At 36.9% G+C, this 20,755-nt stretch overlaps 1 protein-coding gene across 1 annotated transcript; it reads right to left on the bottom strand.

Annotated features, from left to right (window-relative positions):
- Positions 1-12,375: 12,375 nt before the first annotated feature.
- On the bottom strand, positions 12,376-15,366 carry LOC142342417 (uncharacterized). The gene has a single exon (XM_075393740.1). It carries the CDS (start codon positions 14,920-14,922, stop codon positions 13,195-13,197), a length of 1,728 nt encoding a protein of 575 aa, XP_075249855.1. The 5' UTR covers positions 14,923-15,366; the 3' UTR covers positions 12,376-13,194.
- Positions 15,367-20,755: the final 5,389 nt, after the last annotated feature.

Below are 20,755 nucleotides of genomic sequence, written 5' to 3'. Positions count from 1 at the left end.
GTAGAAATATAAAGAAATTGAAATCAACAAAAAAAGAAGATGCAAGGAAGAGTCTTGAAATCTTAAAAAAATGCTATGACTTTTCAAGGCAGAGCAAACAAAAACTAAAGTTTTCATCTTCATTGTTGCTAAAGAGAAACTCAAGCAGAGCAGAAAATTAATAAAGCTTTAGCCACTCATCCGGTTGAATACATCATATAATCATCAGAGAGGAATGATAGACCTAAAACCAAAGATTCGAGCGTTGGAAAATTTGTCCAAAGGTAAGAGCTTAGTAAAAATTTCTTTGAAACTCTTACAGTAAAAATTATTTGAATTATCGTTAACACATAAATTAAATTACCGCCTGTGCACAAAAAGTTGATCTTAAAATAAACAAACTGGAACGCGAAAACTTAGATAAACTTGGAGTACCGAGATTTTGAAAACAAATAAAGATGAAACTTCTTTAAAATGATTCTCCTGTAGATTTTTGTTTAAATTTGCAATTAGACCAAAAATCATCAAAAAATGGTTTCATTCTCATAAATAGAATTTTAATTTAAAAAATTTATGAAACTAATAAATTAATGAAAATTTTTGAACTCTAATTCTTCTAACTTGCAGACTAAATGCATTGACAGGGTAGCCAATACAAGAAAAAAAATAAAAATTTTGGTTCTATTTTAATTCACACATTTTTGCTGCAAGTTTTGCAGTTACGGTTTAATCTGTTTATCAATTTTGTACTTTTTAATGCGAATGTATTAGTAGCAGATAATAGAAAGATAACAGTTAATTGAAAAAAAAAACAGATAATAAGTGATTCGATTGATGTAAGATCACATTCGGAGTGACAAAAGTTATTTTTGAGAGCAAGGTAAATTATTTGTGACCAAAAAGCAATCACGCAAATGAACAAATCCCTCACTTAAATAAAAGTGATAAATGACGTCGACAGCGGAGACATAATTTTGTTGAATTTTCATCAAGGAATTAACAATGAAGCGGGTTTGAAGTGAGCGTGACTTCACTGGTCGCAACAAAAAGTTAAAAATGAAAAATAAATATCCGAAAAAACCAAAAACATGTCGATTAGCCGAAACTTCTCAAAAAACTACAAAACAACCAAACAAGGAGGGACAAAAAACAATAAAAGAGCAAATATTTGATTATTATAAATAATTTTGTTGCACAAATTGGATCCATCAAGCAAAAATTCAAACATTTCTCATTCTCTTTGAAATCGACTTATAATTTTTTTATCTGAGCTTTCAAAAATTCAAGAAAGGGTTTTATATGCTAGAAAAAATCAAACTTGTCAGCGGAAACAAAAAAGAAACGGAGGAGATGAAAACAATAAAAGAAAAAACATTAAATATCGAAAGCAGAAAACGATATTCAGAAATAGAACTTAGCCTCAAGGGATTTTTCACAAAAAAAGTCAGTTGATGGTAATTCCAGCAGTTTTGTTGTATTATAATAATTGTAGTGCACTGCAAAAAGTGAAGATATCAAGAAAAAAAATGTTGACCAAATTGTAAAGGATTCTTCAATGCAGAACAAATAAATCTATCGTTTTAGAGGTTCAATTTGTGATAATTTGAGATAAAAAATTGTTAAGCGAAGCTTCTTCATAATTTGCAGAAAAAAGCAACAAAAATTGTGAAAATGAAGTTGAAAAACATTTTGAATGTTTTAATTGAAAGCCATAGTCTTTCATCCGATTGGTTGAGTCAACTTTTCAGCTTAAAGAAAATCTGGAAAGAAAAATCAAAGACTCAAATTTTGAATTGTTTGGTCAAAACTTTAGAGTGTCGATAAGTTTCAGTTAGGTAAAAAAATTAATATTCAAACACTTTGAGTAAAAAATGAATTGAACTATTGTTACCACATAACTTTAACCTCTACAGGTGCACGATTTTTGATTTTCAAAAAAAAAAACAAAACCAAACAAAGCAAAAATAGAGAAAAAAGTAAAAAAAAAATAGGACAAAAAGCGTCCGAAATTAGGATTAGTTCATACACAAAATCGTACGTGAAAGCTTAAAGAACAAATTACATAATTCAACCAGCAAGATTCCAACAAACTTGATACCATCTTTATACGCTACGTGATACCTGACACCAATGCATGTTATCAACTTGGACAATTATTTGTGCAGTAAAATTTGATGTGGTACTAAATTTGTTTCAGGTCACTTGCCGCACTCCCCTTAACGTTGAAACTTGTTCTTTAATACGCCTAGAGTTTCCCTTACTTGTCTATTGCCAAATCCAATAATTGATACGATCTCCATGCAGATCGATCATTATTCGTTTCTACATTTTGCGCTTTGAGTACAGCTACTCACTTTATTTTTGATTCTCGCTTCTCATTCTCAAGCTCATGATAAATTTCTTCATCAGCATTAGCTCTGGCAAAGTGCGAGTCTCTTAAAATTAAAGAGCACTTTTCTACCAAAATTTGTACACTAATGCAGTAATGCACGATATGGCAAACGCAGTGGCTCACCGACAAAATCCCTTTTACACCTTTTTCGGCACCGACAAAATCCCTTTTTCGGCAAAAGTTTTAAAGTGATGAACTCAATTAAAACCGGTTGTACATGCTAAAGAAAAATTTTCAATTTGATACACTCCTCGGACCACGACCTGATCACGCTCAAAAGCCTCTTGAACCCGCCTAGTAATATGCAATTGTTTGAGTCTCTTCTCAATCTTAACACAACAAAAAGGCTCAAAACGTACAGCTGAAGATGAACTGGCAAAATAGATTTCAAAAACAAAACAAAACAGACATTGAACTTAATAAATTTTTCTACGAAGAACATATAGAGAAAACTGATAATTGTTGTGATCAATATTATGTTTCTGATTTATATGACGAATATGTGGAAATAAAGGAAACTTAAATTTCATCAAACCCTGCTATATCCAATAAAACTATTATTGCCAATAGCTATTCATAAACTGTAAACTTATTGCAAATATTATATAAGCGCTGAAAAAATAATGTGTTGCTGTTCACGATAACAAATATTCAAGTACACTTTAAAGTTTCCTTTAAGAAAGGGAAAATTTGATGCAAAACGCAATTTGTTTCAATATTTGCATTTTTAGTGCAGAAACAATTCCCAAGTTCTACTAATTTTATTTGATCTAACTTTACGCACTTTTCTTAACCTTAATGTAAGTTGATTATTACTCCTACTGTTTCATTTACTTGGCTGATGATCGTTCTCCCAAGAAATGAATTGAAACAAACTCCTTGCAGATCAATTATTATGTTTTTTTTCTTCATTTTGCGTTTTGAGTACAACTGCTAACTTTATATTTTAGATTCTTGCTTCTCATTCTCAAGCTCAATATATATTTTCTAATCAGCTATCGCTCCGCGAATGATAACCCTGTTTCACTTGTCTAATGTTCATTCTCTCCCACTTTGATCTGATATAATCTTCTTGCCAATAAACTATTACTTTTCCAATCGCTTTTTTTACTTCAACTAGAACTGTTAAAATTATGTTTAATTGTTGCTTTTCATTTTCAGGTTCAAAGAAAATTTTCTACTGGTCATTTGCTTCGAGAAATAAAAGCACAAAATTTACAAACCTCGCTTTTCTATCAAATCAATACACTATTTGTAACGGCTGCTCTCCTTGTGTTTCAGAAAGAAAATTTTACACCGCCCAGTTCGTTCTGAGTGGTTACAAAATCTGTCCGGATACTTCGTTTATGCAGTTCGCTTTTGTAACTGTATATCCGTTCTGCTGTACTTACCGTTGCATAAACTATTATGTTCGTAATTATTGGCTAATCTTAGTTTTTTCAACTATCAATTTGAACTGGATTGCTACAGATCACACAATACGGGATCTCTTTATGTATACCAGTTCAATCCGATAGAAAAAACAAATCGAAGACAAAGATATATGTCTAAGACCTGTTTGTGCAAAAATATTTAAATTTAAACCTAAGTTGGCTTTTGCTGTTTCTACTCACAAGTTGAGAATACCAGAAGTTGGGGTTGTAACAGTTGAATTTCAGCTCCAATAATTCGTTGATGCAAGACACAGTAACAGAATTTACTGCTCAAGAATAATATTTTGAATACAAGACACAGTAACAATTTACTGTTCAGGAATATTTCTAGTTCAAGACACAGTAACACGTTATTTACTGCTCAAGACAATTTGTTTTTGCAATATTTTTGCTGAGTTATACTTTAAGCCGTTCTCTGCGGCTGCTACGTTGAGTTCTGTGTGTTGCTTTTTGTTATTTCCCCCTTTTCTCTTTTTTCTCACGTGACAAACTGTAACTAGAACTATAACTATAGCTATTAAATGACTAAGACAACAGAAAGTGTTTTGTTTCTAATTTCCTCAACAGCGCAAGCTTGTTATTCCTTAAGCTCAGCTCCAACATCGCCGGCCCTGTTTTCCTTCGTGAAAACATCTTCGTCCATTGATAGCACTGGAGCGAGCTTCACTACTGGTCTCTTGTAGTATCCATCTTTCGTTCGGATTATCGCTGATCGAATCAATCCGTCGGAACCTTCAAAGGTTTCGATTATTCGACCCAGATCGTAATATCCACGTTTGTCACTGTCTTCCACTAACCACACAAGATCACCCTGCTGAAGACTTCTGTCCGTTGTGGTCTGCTATTTCTTTCGACTATTCAACGTTGGCAAGTATTCTTTACGGAATCTGTCCCAGATGAGGTCTGCGTAAGCTTGTGTTTGTCGGAAGAGCTTTCTATGATCAACAAATTGCTCTGCACCTGATAGATACGGTAAACAAAGGTTCTTGGTGCCAAGTAGGAAATGGTTTGGAGTAATAGCTTCTAAATCGGCAGCATCAGTACTGACTTGTGTCAGCGGTCTAGCATTCAGCGTCTGTTCAACAAGACACATCGTGGTTGACAGAACGTCCTCCGTGACTGATCGATTGCCCAGCACTGAGTACATTGCCTTCTTGCAACTCCTAACCAACCTTTCCCACACTCCTCCAAAGTGTGGTGATGCAGGTGGGTTGAACTTCCATCTGATACCTTGTTGAATCAGATATTCTTCAATTCGCATCTTGTTCCATGCTGCTATATACTCTGCCAGTTCTTTTTCAGCTCCAACGAAGTTTGTCCCGTTATCGCTAATCATTTTGACCGGTTTGCCCCTTCGTGCAATGAATCGCATAATTGCGTTCAGACAACAATCAGTGTCTAGTTTTGGTGCAATCTCTATATGTACCACACGTACAGTAATGCATGTGAATAGACAACACCAACGCTTTTCGTTTCTTCGACCAATCTTTACTGTGAATGGTCCAAAATAGTCTACGCCAACATTCGCAAAAGCGGTTGAAGCATCAAGCCTTTCTGTCGGTAACTCAGCCATCACTGGAGTCATTGTTTGTGCTCTTCCCTTTCGACATCTAATGCATTTGTTTTTGATCGATCTCAAAGCATTCCGTATGCCTAGGATCCAGAAATTCTGCTGAACTATGTTTCTGACATGTTCAGTGCCTTTGTGATGATTATTCTTATGTTCAATTTGCAAGAATAATTCAACTACATGGTGCTTCCAATGTGACAGTATTGGATGCTTCGTTTCGAAGCTCAATTGACTTTTACCTATTCTGCCTTGGGCACGAATAAGTCCTTGCTGGTCTATGAATGGTGAAAACTGGAGGATTTTGCTGTTTTTTGGAACTTTCTTTTCAGCTTTGAGAGATTTCATCTCTTCCACAAACTGTTCTTGCTGCAGTAGTCTGAAGATGCTTGCTTGTGCATCCTCTCGTTCTTCAACACTTAGTATTTTTGTTGCCGGTTTGTGTTTTTTAAATACACGCTGTACGTATGCCATTGTATTTACTAGTCGATTGAAGTTGCTGAATCGTTCCCACTGAATCATCGGGTTTTTCTCCTCTACCTTAGCTGAGAAAACCATTTGGTCGTTTTGATCGTCTGAAGCAAAAGTTAAGTTCACCTGTTCAGGCCATTCGTTCTCTCGTTGCTTCAACCAGGCCGGCCCAGTGAGCCATTCATTTCTCTTGAGTTCGTCAACATTGATTGCTCGTGTCCCGATGTCAGCTGGATTGTTAATACCACTCACATGTTTCCACTGTGAAACATTAGTTGTATCCAAAATCTCAGCTACTCTGTTTGCAACAAACACCTGTTGCTTACGGTGGGAGCTATGAATCCATTGCAGAACAGTAGTGGAGTCTGTCCAAAAGCTAGAACTGTGAATCTTCGATTCGTGTTCCTTCACTATCTGCTCTTTAAGTCTCACCGCCATCCTTGCTGCTTGTAGTTCCAAGCGGGGTATGGAAAGGTGTCGCATCGGTGCATTTCTGCACTTTCCGATTACAAATTCTAAGTCTGCTGAGTATTCTTTGGGCTTTGAACGTAGGTATACCACTGCGCACATTGTATCTTCAGATGCGTCGGCAAACACATGAAGTTCCCATTTGTCCTTGGCTGTGCTGAAGTATCTTCTATCAATGCTGGTTTCTGCTACTTCTGGAAGCTGCGCCTTCCACTTCAGAAACTCTTCATCATCGTTAGGTTCTACTGAGTTGTCCCAATGTTGTCCATTTTTGGTCCAGATGCTCTTCAGGAGTCGTCTCATATGGACACTGAATGGTGCAAACAGTCCAAGAGGATCGAACACTGAAGAAACTAGAGATAAGATCTTCCTTTGGGTGATTGGGGTCTCAACTTCTTTGCTTGTACCTCTACAAACCTGTAGACTATCATCGGTAATCATCCACTGAAGCCCAAGCACCGATGACCCTTCCTGGCTGGGTTCTACTTCAACCTGCTTTGTTTTGCTGATTGATCTTAAGTCCTCTGGGATTGCGTTGGTTACCAAGTCGCTGTTGGTGATCCACTTCTTCAGTTCAAATCCATGTTTTGAGAGAAGAGGTTGCAGTTGTTTGAAAACTTTGATTGCTTCTTCAGGTGTTTTGACTGACTTGATGAAATCGTCCATGTAGAAGTTGTTTTGGATTGCTTTTGCTGCAACAGGGAACTCGTCCTCGTTATCAATCGCTACTCGCTTCAGAGCGTAGTTGGCACATGTTGGTGAACTCTTTGCTCCAAAAACATGACGCTGATACTCGTAAATTTGCACAGGTTCGTTCATTGTTGGTCGGCACAGGAATCTCAAGCAGCTTTTATCCCGTTCAGGAACTTGCACTTGCAGAAACATTGATTCAATATCTGCGGTTAGGGCAATTGGTCCTTCTCGAAATCTGGATATTGTTCCAATCAATCCGTGTAGTAGATCGGGTCCGGCTAACAGCTTGTCATTTAGGCATACGTTCTTGTATTTTGCTGCAGCGTTGCAAACACGGCGAACTTTATCCGGTTTGTTGGGGTTTAGTACTGGATGGTGTGGCAAATACCATTCTCTTCCGAAAATGCCTTTGACTTCCGATTTACCAAGGATCTTCACAAATCTCTTTTCAACATCTGTATCAATTGACTGTTGATACAATTCTTTTAACTTTGGTTCTCGTTGGAATCTTCGTTCCAGTGAGAAGAGCTGACCAAGGGCTGAGCCGTAGTTGTTTGGAAGACTGGGTTCTGGTTCATGCCAGAGCATGCCCACTTCGTACCGCTCGCCTGTAAACTTTGTAGTGCTCTCTAGAAACTTCTAAGCTTGTTGCTCTTTCTTTGATTGACTTACAACATTTATTTTGGAAGCATAAGTTTCTATGTCCCACCATGATTGGATATTTTCTGCCACTTTCACATCTTCTGTGAAGGCAAAACGACAAACATTTTGACTTTTCTTGCCTGTCATGGGACCACTGACTACCCATCCTAATTCTGTTAAGACGGCGAAAGGCTCACATCGTGTTCCAATCTTATAGTCCAATGGACGTTGAATTTCGTAGGCATCTTGTCCAAGTATGATGCCTACTTCCATCAGGTTGAATGTTCTGTTAGTGAGAACATTCAGGTGTCTAAATTTGTTCTTCATCTACTTGTAATCATATGTTGTGTTTCCCAACGAGATTGATGGGTGTGCAAACGCTTCAATTGAATGCACCTTTGAATTTAGTCCTTTTATTGTGATAGGAATCTTCTCTGTCCTCAAATCTTGCGTCCCATATATGCCAGCTATGTTCGAGGTAACGTCCGTGCCTTTGGCTTGTAGTTGATTCTTGACACTTTGGTTGATGAATGAAACTGTTGACCCACTATCGAGGAAAGCATAGGTAGTCAGCCTGTTACCACCACTCTGAACCGATACCGGAACTATTTGAAGAAAACTAGTAACTTGGTTACTCTGGTTGATTGTTGCTGCGCTTGCGTTAACTGCGTGACTACCCTCGTCCATTCGGTTTTCTGAGTGTAGCAGTCTGTTGTGCTTTTTGGTACATCCGTTTATACCGCACAATTTGACTTTGCAATCTTTGATTGCATGTCCTTTTCCCAGACATCCATAACATTAGCGTTCTCTCCTCAATGCCACGTATCGATCATTCACACTCATGTTTTTGAATGATGGACAGTTCCAAATTTTATGAGTGCCATCGGCTAATGGGCAGTGATCGCTTTGCGTCTGCTTGGTTTCTTGCAGGTTTGAACTTGCACTGAAGTTCGATGTCTTCGAGAATTGTTTTTCTCTATTTGCGTTGCGTCGGTCTTCTTTGCGTTCCCCTTTAAACGCTGAAAACCCTTCATGCACGAATGCCAATCGTGATAGCCATTTTTCAAACATGATAAGGTCAGGCCAGTCCTCGTCTTTGTCATCGACGTAGAACCACCATTTTTCTTTAAGAACCTGTGGTAGCTTATCAACTGCCATGTACAATGTCGAACTTGACTGCAAGTCACCAATATGTTTGTACTCTTTAAGCACGTTCACGAAGTTAGATGCAATAACAGAAAAATTAATCAGGCTGGTTGAATCATGAGGTTTCACTTGATTAGCTTTTCGTAGGCTCTCGAGCTGCGCATCTATAATTACATGCGGTCGTCCAAATTTTCTTTCTAAAATGTTCCAGGCAGCACTATAAAACTGTCCAGAATAGCCCATTCCCGAGATTGCAGATTTTGCTTTGCCTGTTAGCAGAGTCTTCAATTGGCTCATTTTTTCTGAGTCGGGAATCGTGCGTTTATCTACTGTTGCTTTGAACATGCTAGACCACTCAGGCCACTCCAGTGGGTTTCCGTCAAAATTGTTCAACCTCAATTTTGGTAAACTACTGCTTGAATGTCCAGTGTTGTAGTACCTTCCAGCTATTGGCGATATATCCCGCCCTTCAACACTTACTGAGCATTCGCGAGAGTTTGGGTACCATGGGTAATGCCTCTGCTTATTCCGTTCGGGGCTGACGTCAAAGCGAGCTCTTGGTCGAATTGGCGTTCGCGTGTCGTTCATCGAATTCGCCCACTCCGAGACATCTCTCCTTTTTGGGGTCCAATTGAAAGGTGACTTGTCACGCGCCTTAGTCGATTGAGAACGGAAGTCATCTTTCTCCAACGCTGTTTTTTGCAATTGGCGGTCTAGGTCTTGCTCTTTTTCCCGAAGCTGATGTTGCATCTCTAGTTCTTTCATTTGCATTTCTAGATCCAACCTCTTTCGATCAAATTGTGCTCGTTCGATTTGCAACTTTGCTTCAAATTCAATTTCAAATTCCTTCATTCGTTCTTCAACCCGACGTTTCTCTGAAGATGTTTCCGAAGCGTTTTCTGTATCCTGGTTGATTGTCCGTGTAACCGTATTCGTTGTTGCATTGCTTGTGTTACCATGGTTTTGGCTAAACTCTGGAATTCCAACGTTTTGTTCTAACTGATGCACATTATTCGCAGGGGGTTGCTCTTCGTTGGCATGAAGAGTTGACTGGCTTTGCTGGCTTGACATGTTTGTCTCTCCGGGGATATACAGTAACCACTCTGAGTTCAAATAGTGAAAGTATTTTTCTGTCTCAAGTTTGCGTTTTAAAGAAATATCTGGGTCTCGGAGAGTCTCAGCTTTCTTATTCACGAGTTTTTGAACGCTGTCGTCCAATTGCAGTATCTGCTGATAAAGAGTCTTGAGCTTGCTTGGTCGATCTCGATTCTCAATGAGCTCAAATCCTTCTTCCTGTTTCTCAAACCAGTTGTTTCGCAAGTTTTTGATCTGTCGATCCAAAACGCTTTGACTCTGTGACGGAGTCACTTCTTGTGCACTTCGGGACTGCAGCTTGAATCTCTACAGCTCCTTTATTTGTTTGCTTTAATTGAGTTTTGCTTTTCAACGTTCCTATTTACTTTGCCTAATTGGCTTTGCGTTGTTGAAATGTTCGTTGGGTTTTGTTCTCGTTCGTCGATGACTTCGTCACTTCGACTGTGGGGTTGGACAGCAGTTTATTCCACTGTCCGGGTCGGCGGACCAAATGTAACGGCTGCTCTTCTTGTGTTTCACAAAGAAAGTTTTACACCGCCCAGTTCGTTCTTAGTGGTTACAAAATCTGTCCGGATACTTAGTTTATGCCATTCGCTTTTGTAACTGTATATCCGTTCTGCTGTACTTACCGTTGCATTAACTATTATGTTCGTAATTATTGGCTAATCTTAGTTTTTTCAACTATCAATTTGAACTGGATTGCTACAGATCACACAATACGGGATCTCTTTATGTATACCAGTTCAATCCAATAGAAAAAACAAATCGAAGACAAAGATATATGTCTAAGACCTGTTTGTGCAAAAATATTTAAATTTAAACCTAAGTTGGCTTTTGCTGTTTCTACTCACAAGTTGAGAATACCAGAAGTTGGGGTTGTAACAGTTGAATTTCAGCTCCAATAATTCGTTGATGCAAGACACAGTAACAGAATTTACAGCTCAAGAATAATATTTTGAATACAAGACACAGTAACAATTTACTGTTCAGGAATATTTCTAGTTCAAGACACAGTAACACGTTATTTACTGCTCAAGACAATTTGTTTTTGCAATATTTTTGCTGAGTTATACTTTAAGCCGTTTTCTGCGGCTGCTACGTTGAGTTCTGTGTGTTGCTTTTTGTTATTTCCCCCTTTTCTCTTTTTTCTCACGTGACAAACTGTAACTAGAATTATAACTATAGCTATTAAATGACTAAGACAACAGAAAGTGTTTTGTTTCTATTTTCCCCAACTACGCAAGCTTGTTATTCCTTAAGCTCAGCTCCAACACTATTGTTGTACGACATGGCACAAACAATCAATGAAGAAAACTAGCTTAAATCCAATAATAGGCAAAATAATGAAAAACAAAATGCAATAATTGAAAATTGAGAAAGAGCAGGCTATTTCAACATTAAAACACATTAATGATATCTCAAAAACACTTTAATATCAACTGCATGTGTTAATTTTACTACACTTCTGATCAAACAGTATATCTACAAAGAAACATACCTGTAAGCCAAATCCACAAAAACAAATGTCTAAAACAGTTAAGATTGATTCTGCCGTCCAATTTTTTCAAAACCCCAAATTCGTTCAATTAATTTAGCACATGAAACAATAATTCTGACTCAAAAAATGTGGCCGACTGTATTGCATTTGGTATTTTTGTTAGTAAATTTGAATACCGCTCTTTTTGAAGCTTTTTCGACAAATTAAGTGTGAGAGTACAAACACAAAATTTGTTTTGTAATGTTGGCTGTTTTCATCAAATCGATTTCACGTACTTTTGACTTGTAAACCTTTGGAAACCTTTAACGCCTGCAGTTAAAGAAATTTGGACAAAAGGACACAAACACTTTGATTGATTGCTGCAATTTCCAAGAAAAAAGTGGAAAATTTTTCCTTTAAAAAACATATTAACCTCTAAAAAAGCTGCTGAATCTGCATTTTTTATCTTTTTGATGGGAGGACTTCACTTTACCATTATCATGATTGCAATTACATGAGTCCTTCTAAAATAAATTTAGCAGATAGCCGGAGAACAGCGGTTTTGATTCCCATGACACCGATTTCGAATCAAACAAACGCAGAAAAACTTTGGATGTTATACTAGAAAAATGACAAGGGTACGTGCTATTTTGATTGGACTCCGCAAGTAGTCTCTTTCTTTTTTCTTATTGAGAGGTAACAGGAGCTAGTACTATTAGCAATAAGCATTAGATCTGGTACTAATATTTATAAGGAAAAAGTTTTAGTTTTTGACGAGCTTTCCAGTGATATCAATTTTTTATCTCTCCGCAAAAGATATCGGTCGGCCAAAATTGGCACAACAAACGAAGAAGTACTGGCATAAAGTTCCCAACGCATTTCATTTGGGTTTGGAACAAAACCTTTTTTCGGGAACAGAAGAAATACTGATCGTAGGACACAAGCTGGCTCAGTGAGAAATATTTTCACATTTTTAGTTGCTCAAAACATTTTCTTGAAAAATGTTTTTTGAAAAGTATTTTATAATCGATTCACAGCACATTGTAGAAAAATAAGAGTAAAGAAATAGATCCTGATTAGATAGCATCTATGAGTAATGTCAAATGTTATAGTTGAGTCAGTTTTTATTAAGTTTCTGGCGATTATTGGTTCTGGAATGCACGAAACATTGAGTACAAAAAGCACCGCGATTGAGAGAAAGCGAGAGAGGTTTAAATGAAGCACATAGTTGAGCACAGATCTAGGAAAGCACTTTGCAGGTATATTTTATCACACCCCCACTCAACCCGTCTTGTTTTACCAACCCCTCAGTGGCAAATACGCGTTGCTATATAGTCCGGTACCATAGACCAATATATGTACTTACTGCTCACTAGGGGCGGGGGGAGAGCAGGGTGTGAGGTAGGGTAAAACAGAACAGATCCCACTTTACAAAAAGAGAGATTAAGGCACCTTGATGTAGTAACGTTTTTACATGTATATGTTGCAGTCACAAATTAACATTTCATATTGAAAATCATAAATATACAAAGTCAGCATTATTAGAAGTCTACAATTCTTTGAACAGTTGGCAGAAATAGAGACCGAGATTACATGTCCTGCGAAGCAATCTTCGCAAAACTTTTTAAGACACACGGTGATACTTATCAGTAAACTGCGAATTCACATAAACAAAGGAAAGAAAAGGAGCAAAAGCTTTCGGAGACATCACGGCGAAAAATTACAGTTATATAAATAGCTTTTAAATTTGTCATCCAAAGTCAATGAGAAGTTTTTTCCGACGAAAACGAAGCTTTTAGAAGCAAAGATTTAAATTAAGTTCATCTTCAATCTACCACGGTCGCCAGCAACTGCCCTCCGTGGAGCCACCAACTTCGTCGTCAGCGACAACGTCCTCTGCGGATGTGGCAACGGTTGCAGTGAACATGGGTTCGAATCCCGCCTCCTCCTCTTCTTCCTCTTCATCGTTACTCTCTGCAAAATTGGAACTCCTAGCCAGGCTAGATCGCGCTAAGGGAGTTCGCTCATTCCTGCTGATTGACTTCTGCGGTGGGGGTGGTGACGGCGTGCAACAGATTGCAAATTTTGTATTCCTTGATGACGTAACAGTTCCGAGGCGTGTGAATGAAGTTGTCATCGACTGCTTGGGAGTTGGAGGCGTTGCCACAGTTCCTAACACCACAGGACAAGTGTCTTTGAAGTTCGACAAAGTCGTTGAGTGAATTGGGCTTCCGTTATAGGGCGACAAGTCGGGTTTTGTAAATTGTGGTTGCCGGAACAGATGCGGACGGAGGAAATGTTGAGGTGTTGTGGGGTTGTTTGTCTTCATAGAAACTGGGGTTGCGGGTGATACGGGAATCCTAGGTGGTGTTTTCAACTGGGATCCGAACATTGATGAGCTTCTTTGTTGCTGATGCAGTAAAGGTGACATCTGATTGCTCATGTTGACAGATGCGAAAGGACTTCTTTTGACGTCATTCTGAGCTGGCAGAAATTGTTGGCGACTCTGAGACACTGAAAACGCAGAATCCGACCCAAGACCGACAATTCCTGTGTCTTTCTTGGTTGCCGATTCCAAGGTACGGTTGCAACTTTGCAAATGATTGAAGAGATTTAACTTGACTGAAGGGTCCAAGTTAAGACCATCGCACATCTCGATGAAAGACAGAACTTCTTGAGTGCATTGAGCGAATCCAGCTGCATACCTTGTCACGCAATCTTTCATTTCCACTGCATCATTCAATGTCGAAGATCTTGAACCTTCGTCAAGAATCAAAGAATCTGGGCGATTCCTATGCTCGAGTTCGCGAATCCTCGAAACTGCCATTTCTAACACATCCGCTTTTTCCAACTTAGCTGTTGCAAAATTTGAAGCAGTTTTGTCCTTCAATAATAGCGATTTCAGTTCATTAACGCTCGAATTGATTCTCTCACGTCGCAATTTCTCGACAACTTGTTTCGAGCTTCGCTTTGTAATTCCTCCTCCCGTAGCTGTGGAAGCACGTGAACAAGGTCGCGAGTCCGATTCACCCGATGTTGTCGGAAGCCATAAACTTTCAGTCGGAGACAGCGACGATTGGTTGGATCTGGGCTGGCTGGTCGATGTCGGACTGGCTTCTGTTTTGATCGCAAAGGGAATCGTGTTGTTGTGCTGACCTTCAGAACCATATATCATTGGAGGCGGTACTAAAACTCTCTCCTGTGATGAAACTGGAATATTCTGGGAAATAGGTTTTAAAACTCCGTGACCAGGATGTTGTAAGTCCTCGCGGGGACCATAATAGCCCGGAACCACATCTGCGGGAAAAATTACGGACGGAAATTGATGGTGACTTTGAGGTCCAAAATTAGACCCGGGATGATGTTGGTTATGAATAAGGGGGTCCGTTGTTATAACCTGAGTGGTATAAAGGGGGTAGGGTTGGGCTGCTAAGGAGATTGACGGGTGATAAACTGGCTTGTGGCCAATGGAACTTTGGGGCCTTGAAGAGTGGAAAACGTGACTCTGGACATTTTCTGGATACCGAGAGGTTATTGGGTGCTGGTTTTCCTTATCCATAGCATGTGGTCTATTTTTCACGCAAATTGGTTATAAATGGAACTGGTAAATTGGTTGTACTACAACTAAATGTTAAAAAGTTAGAAGTAATGAAAAAAGTTAAATTACGATTTTCTTGGTTGCTACAAAGACTTTTCGGACATAAAGGTATACGGATGAACTAAATCACTCTAAGAACGGGACAAAAGACAACGGGCAAAAAGAACAGGTAACTAAGGCTGACTCAATCACGCGGCACTCCTTATAAAAAGTGGGAAAGATAAGAAGGGAATTGAACACAATTATATGCGGGGAAATGGCGTCCGCCAATGTCAATTAAAAAAGATAATGAATTGACCAATTAAATTTGAACCAATCAAATCGCAGGTTGAACATTTTAATTTATCCAGTTAAGAAAACTTTGTGGACCTTTGGTTCACGCGGTAACAGAACGCTATAGCGCGTGTTGATAATACTTATTTACAATGTTGTTTTGTTTGTAAATAGCGAATTTATTGAAAAGAAAGCGGATGCTTGATTTTTGAAATTGGGCGCCTGATAAGCGTGCAAACATTACTTTCACCCGAATGTTATGAGAAATCAGCAATTATTGAAGAGTTGAGTAATAAAAAGAGCACAAAAGCTATAAATTAATGAATAATACACCAATGTGGGGTGCACACGCGAGAGCAAAATGCCAGTATCGTCTTAAACTAGTTTATGGAGCAGGCAAGAAAATTCAACGACCGTTGTTTTCTAGGCCACTGTTACAATTATAATAGTGAAATTATGATTTTTTATGCTGTTATTAAATAAGCCAATCTGAACCATAAATCATATTTTATTGTGTCTTTGTGATCTGATCATATCATATAGTTGTAAAAACTAACTAACTTTAATAAAGAAATTGTGATCTCGCAAGATACAAATGTTAAACCTCAACTTGTGAGCTCCTCTGCTATTTTGTGAAATTTTTACATCATTGCCCCAGTCGTACATCAGGGCAGGTGCTTTGAATCCCCAAAAAATTAAATTTCGCTTTTTGTGATTATTTGGCCTTGTTTTGGTAATTAATGGCCTGGTTAAAAAAAACAAAATGAAAGCAATCTGACAAAGTGATGAGAAAAATTGAAGCAATAGATCGTTTTAGCAAAAACAACAAAATATCATCAAAAATTAATGTTTCAATGTTTTAAATAGGTTTGCGTAATTTTACCCAATAACAAAACAGGCTATGTGACAATACGCGTTACCATACTTAAATAAACGGAAACGCATTTCTTTCTGCTCGAGCCACTTCAGTGGGGGGAGGAACTATATACTCAAATGGGTTCTTTTGTTCAATCAATTTCGGCCCATCGATAATTTCATCGTAGAGAGCTGTGAGGGGTATCATTAGAAAGCCCGTCAAGCTTAAAATATGGAAATAAAAAGATTTTCTCGATATTCGCTTTTTTCAGTGAGATAACAAGGTTTAAATTTTGTGAATAACAGACGGATTTCCGTGTTTTCTTCACATTTTCCAAAACTTTTGCCTAAAATTTTGTCAGTATTTGTTACAATATGTTAAAATAATCTTTAAACAGAGCTGTTGGTTTCTTTTTTAAAGACAGAATAGTGTTGATGAAATTTTTCGTCTAATTTTTTGGCTAAAACTTTCGCTACGTATTTCAAAAAATCAGACTTTTTTCATCAAAAATAGTAAGAAATGAGCTTCTTTAGTCAACTTTGCTTAAATTTGCCGGAAGTTAACACCTAAAAATTGCTGACACAATCAGCTTGACCTCAAAAGAGAGCTAATTGACTCCGCTTTCTTTGAAAGGTCTCTCGGTTCGAAATTTTGCCTTTATTATGTTCATTACAGAACAGAACATATCACATCAATGCTCACTATCGACGAGTCCAATCGGCGTCATAAACAATTGCCAGGTAAAGTTTCTAATTTTTTAGTCGAACGCTTATTGTCGTTTGACTTTTAAGATCATTTGTTTTCAAAATAAACAATGGATTATAGAGATTTGCCACAATTTTTTTCCTAATTTTGTTCAATCTGGAGCTTAGTCTAAACTTAGAGAGAATTCATCAACTACTTAATGAAATTTTTTTAACCTCTATTGCGGCTTTACGCTTCAAGAGATCGTTTCCCTTCTTCGATACTACTAGTTTCTCAAAAAGTTTTGATTGTTGAACATTTGCCCATTTTTCAGATTTTTTCTTGTTTTGTCATACATTCAAATGTTTAATAGATCAACTATCATTTTATTGGTGTTCGAAAATTAACCACAATTGAAAAACGATTTTTTAAGGAATGGATTGTAGTTTTAGCGGCTTCGACATTTTTTTTCAGGAAGAACTAAACAGAAATTTTTTAGCTTATTTAATTGACTCTTTCTTGTTGAGTGGGAATTTCAGAAAAATATGAGGTTTCAATGGCTTGTTGTAGAAGAATATATAAATCTATTTACTGATTTTAATTGTTAGCTGATGATTTTCATGACTAAAATATAATTTATTAAACTGTAAAGGATTTTTTTCTGTTCTTTTTGTCTCTTTGTTTACTATTATTGTTAATCACAGGCCAACTATTATTTTTGTCCGTCGAAAAACGCGCATATGCAGATATCTATTTCTCAGTGAAATGATTATGGTTTTAACTTCTTCGAAAATGGTTTTTCGCAAAAAAAAATCTTTTTCCATTTTGCTAGTATTTAAAGTTCTTTCTTTGAACGTATGGCAAATTTTTCTTAGTGGCAGGTCTCAGTGGCTTCCTTGAAGGAATAAACAACCATATATGAAGATTTTAATTTACAGCTGATAAATTTTCCTGACTTTGAAAATAATTAATTTGAAAAAACGTATTTTTTTGCTTTGATTCTTTCTTTTTTTGTTTTTTTGTTGAGCAGTATTTTAAATTAGCGGTCAGAGATCACGCTTTTGGCCGAAAGGATTTTGATAGCTTCATGATTTTGGAAAATATTATTCTCAGAAAGTTTAGATATTTCTTGACTTTGCATCTTCATTTCTTTTTGTCTGTTTTCGGTAAATACATCTTCTCAACGAATACAGATCACAAGTCACATTATTGGCGTAACAAAAAAGTCCGGTTGAACATATTTAAAGTTTTCTGCGAATTGATTAATGTTTTAACGGATGCGACACTGGTTTTTCGATTTTTTTAAAATTTCTCCGTTTTTGACGTTATTCTTGTTAAGGTATGACCTTTTCTGAATAATAACAGGTCTGAAGAGCTCCATTTGGGGGAACAATATGAACGTTTTTAATAAATTTAGTTTATAGCTGATTGGTCTAAAGACTTTAAAAATAATTGTTTTCAAAAAAATTTTTTTTAAATTTTGTAACCGCTGTTCTTTTTTGTTTTTAGTCTATTTGCTATCTAATCTCATTAATAACAGGTCCTATATCACGTTTCTGAAAATACAATTTAACATATCTAAAGTTTTAAATGAGTTCTGTATGGTTTTAACTGCTTTGACACTGGTTTTCATAAACGGAAATTTATTTTAAACCTTTTGTCTGTGTTTGACTTGCTTTTTGTAAACGTAGGGCATATTCTGACCAAAAAGTCTCAATGGCCTTGCCATAACTGTTGAGTTCAAATTGCAACTTATGATTTTCATGACATGTAAAATAATTGTTTTCGAAAAAAACGAACGTTGTTTTTAACATTGTTCTTTTGGTGTCTGTATGTTAGTCTCATTAATGAGTGGTCACATCACTTTTTTGGCGTACAAAATATGCGCAATCAATCATTTCTTATTGTTAGGGCAACGATTTTGGTCATAACGGATTCGACACCGTTTGCTCGCAAAAATTATCTGAGTTTTTTCCTGTGTTTTCTGCTTTCCTTGTAGTCGTATGAAAAAAAAACATCAATATTGACAAGTCCCAATGTCTTATTTAAAGTAGTTTTAAATGATCGTATTACAAACGTATTTATTGATTGCAGTTCATATCTAATGGTTTTTATTAATTTGGAACCAATTGTTTTCAAAAAATATGAACGTAATTTTTAATTTAGCCGCTATTGTTGTTTTTTGTCTTTTTTTACCTAGTCTTATTAAGGATTGGTTCCACATTTTTCTAGTGATGAACAATGAATTAATGATTTTTTTTAGTTTATGTTTTATTTGACGCTATTTTGACTTTGTTATTGAGTTGTTCAACAAATAGACATCGATTTTTAGATTGTTTGTTGTTGTTGCTGTTGTTTGATTTTATTGTTTGTCTTTCCACCTATTCTTAATAATGGCAAATCTCCGCTGCTCTCCAAAGCGGTATTTGGTTAAATTTTACTTGGTGATTTGAGTTGGACGCAATTTTTTATTCTTCTACAACAACTTGTTCATAGAACAACTTTTCTATCCATTCCTCATTTGGTTGAGAGTTAAAAATGTGGATTAGTGGGGTCGGAAAACTATGTGCGAACGCGCCTTATTGAGCCTCCTTGTTATATTTATGCTTAGTAGTTCCAAAGCAAAGTGGCTCATATTTGGCTGTCGTAACTTCATGTTAGGGGCCAATGAGCTACTTAAGCGTAACTGTGAAAATTAAAAATTAACACGACTTGATATCTTTCAGCTTAACTCTGTTTTTGATGTGTTCACAGGGTAAAATAGTCAATTTAGTTTGTACTTCTTACTTTTTGAAAAATTCAAAGTTTTTCATTGCATTGGGTGTTTTTGATCTCACAGAGCTTTGGATTAACGCTAACTATATTCAAGATTATTTTGCAGTTCTGTGCCATAACTCTAGTTGAATAGAAAAGTGGCCGAAAATTTTCAATTCCCCAGAATACAAAATGCAAAAAGTGAGCTATCAAGCAAAATTTCGGTAACTGAAGCACCCTATAAATTTCTTTATGAAAGTGGTGGAGTGATCTTTGCTGGATTCCGTTAAACTGTCCCCCATAATTTTTGTCTTGCATTATTCTGCCTGAATTTTTCCATGGAGAATCATTGTTATTTGGGGTTGGCCAGTCTGAATTGTAATTCCATTCATAAAAAGTTTGGACATGCAGCAGGTTATAACTACCCGGAGGTTGGTGGTAGAGTAAATCAGCGCTGATTCAGTATAGAGACATTCTGTTTCTTAGGTTGCCAGTACTCTGTTCATGTCCCAATTAACATGGGTCAATCTTGATTTTTGAGTAAAAATTACCGCTTGAAAAGTATTATGCTCAGCTTAACCCCCGCTAACAAGGTTTGATTTATATGCGACTCGAACTGGCGCGTGGTTATTTGCAACATTTAGTTTGCAAAGCCAGTCGTAACCACTAAGCTGAATGATTTTGTGGTAATTGCCTTTTATATAAATTAAAAGTACACTACGATAGTAATTACCAGTTATAAGCTACAAAATCATGATATTACTCTGCTCAGACTTAATTCCGGGGTATGGGTAATTTTCAGACTGTACAGGATAAGTTTAGCCTGCGCTAACTCCATGACCTCAATTTAATCGTAATTAAGAAGAACTGCACATAAAGAAACTTACAATTTTCTGGAGATGCAATGTTTCAGAACTGAATTCAATTTTTACACTTGAAATGTGGTGGTTCGGCGCTGAATTGCTCTTAGACTCAAGTCCGGGTACTCATATACTGCAAACAGATTTGGGATTTTTTTTGTGTCAACAAGACTATTTTAACCAACAAATTATGCCCGCCTCCAGGTATAATTTTTTAGTTTTTAGAACTGACTTTTGGTGACATGTGCGCCAAAAATCACAATTTTTTTGCTTGTTATGTTCATATCTATTCTCTTTGCAATTATTTTTTCTAGGCTGCCCGATTTCTTTTTTTGAAAAAAAAATGCTCAAACCTTCCATTAATTTA

This window comes from Convolutriloba macropyga, chromosome 1 (assembly GCF_964194025.1).
Source record: "Convolutriloba macropyga chromosome 1, txConMacr16.3, whole genome shotgun sequence".
In the NCBI taxonomy this organism is placed as follows: Eukaryota; Metazoa; Xenacoelomorpha; order Acoela; family Convolutidae; genus Convolutriloba; species Convolutriloba macropyga.
Note: the sequence above shows the minus strand (reverse complement) of the source record. Positions and strands in the feature narration are given on the sequence as shown.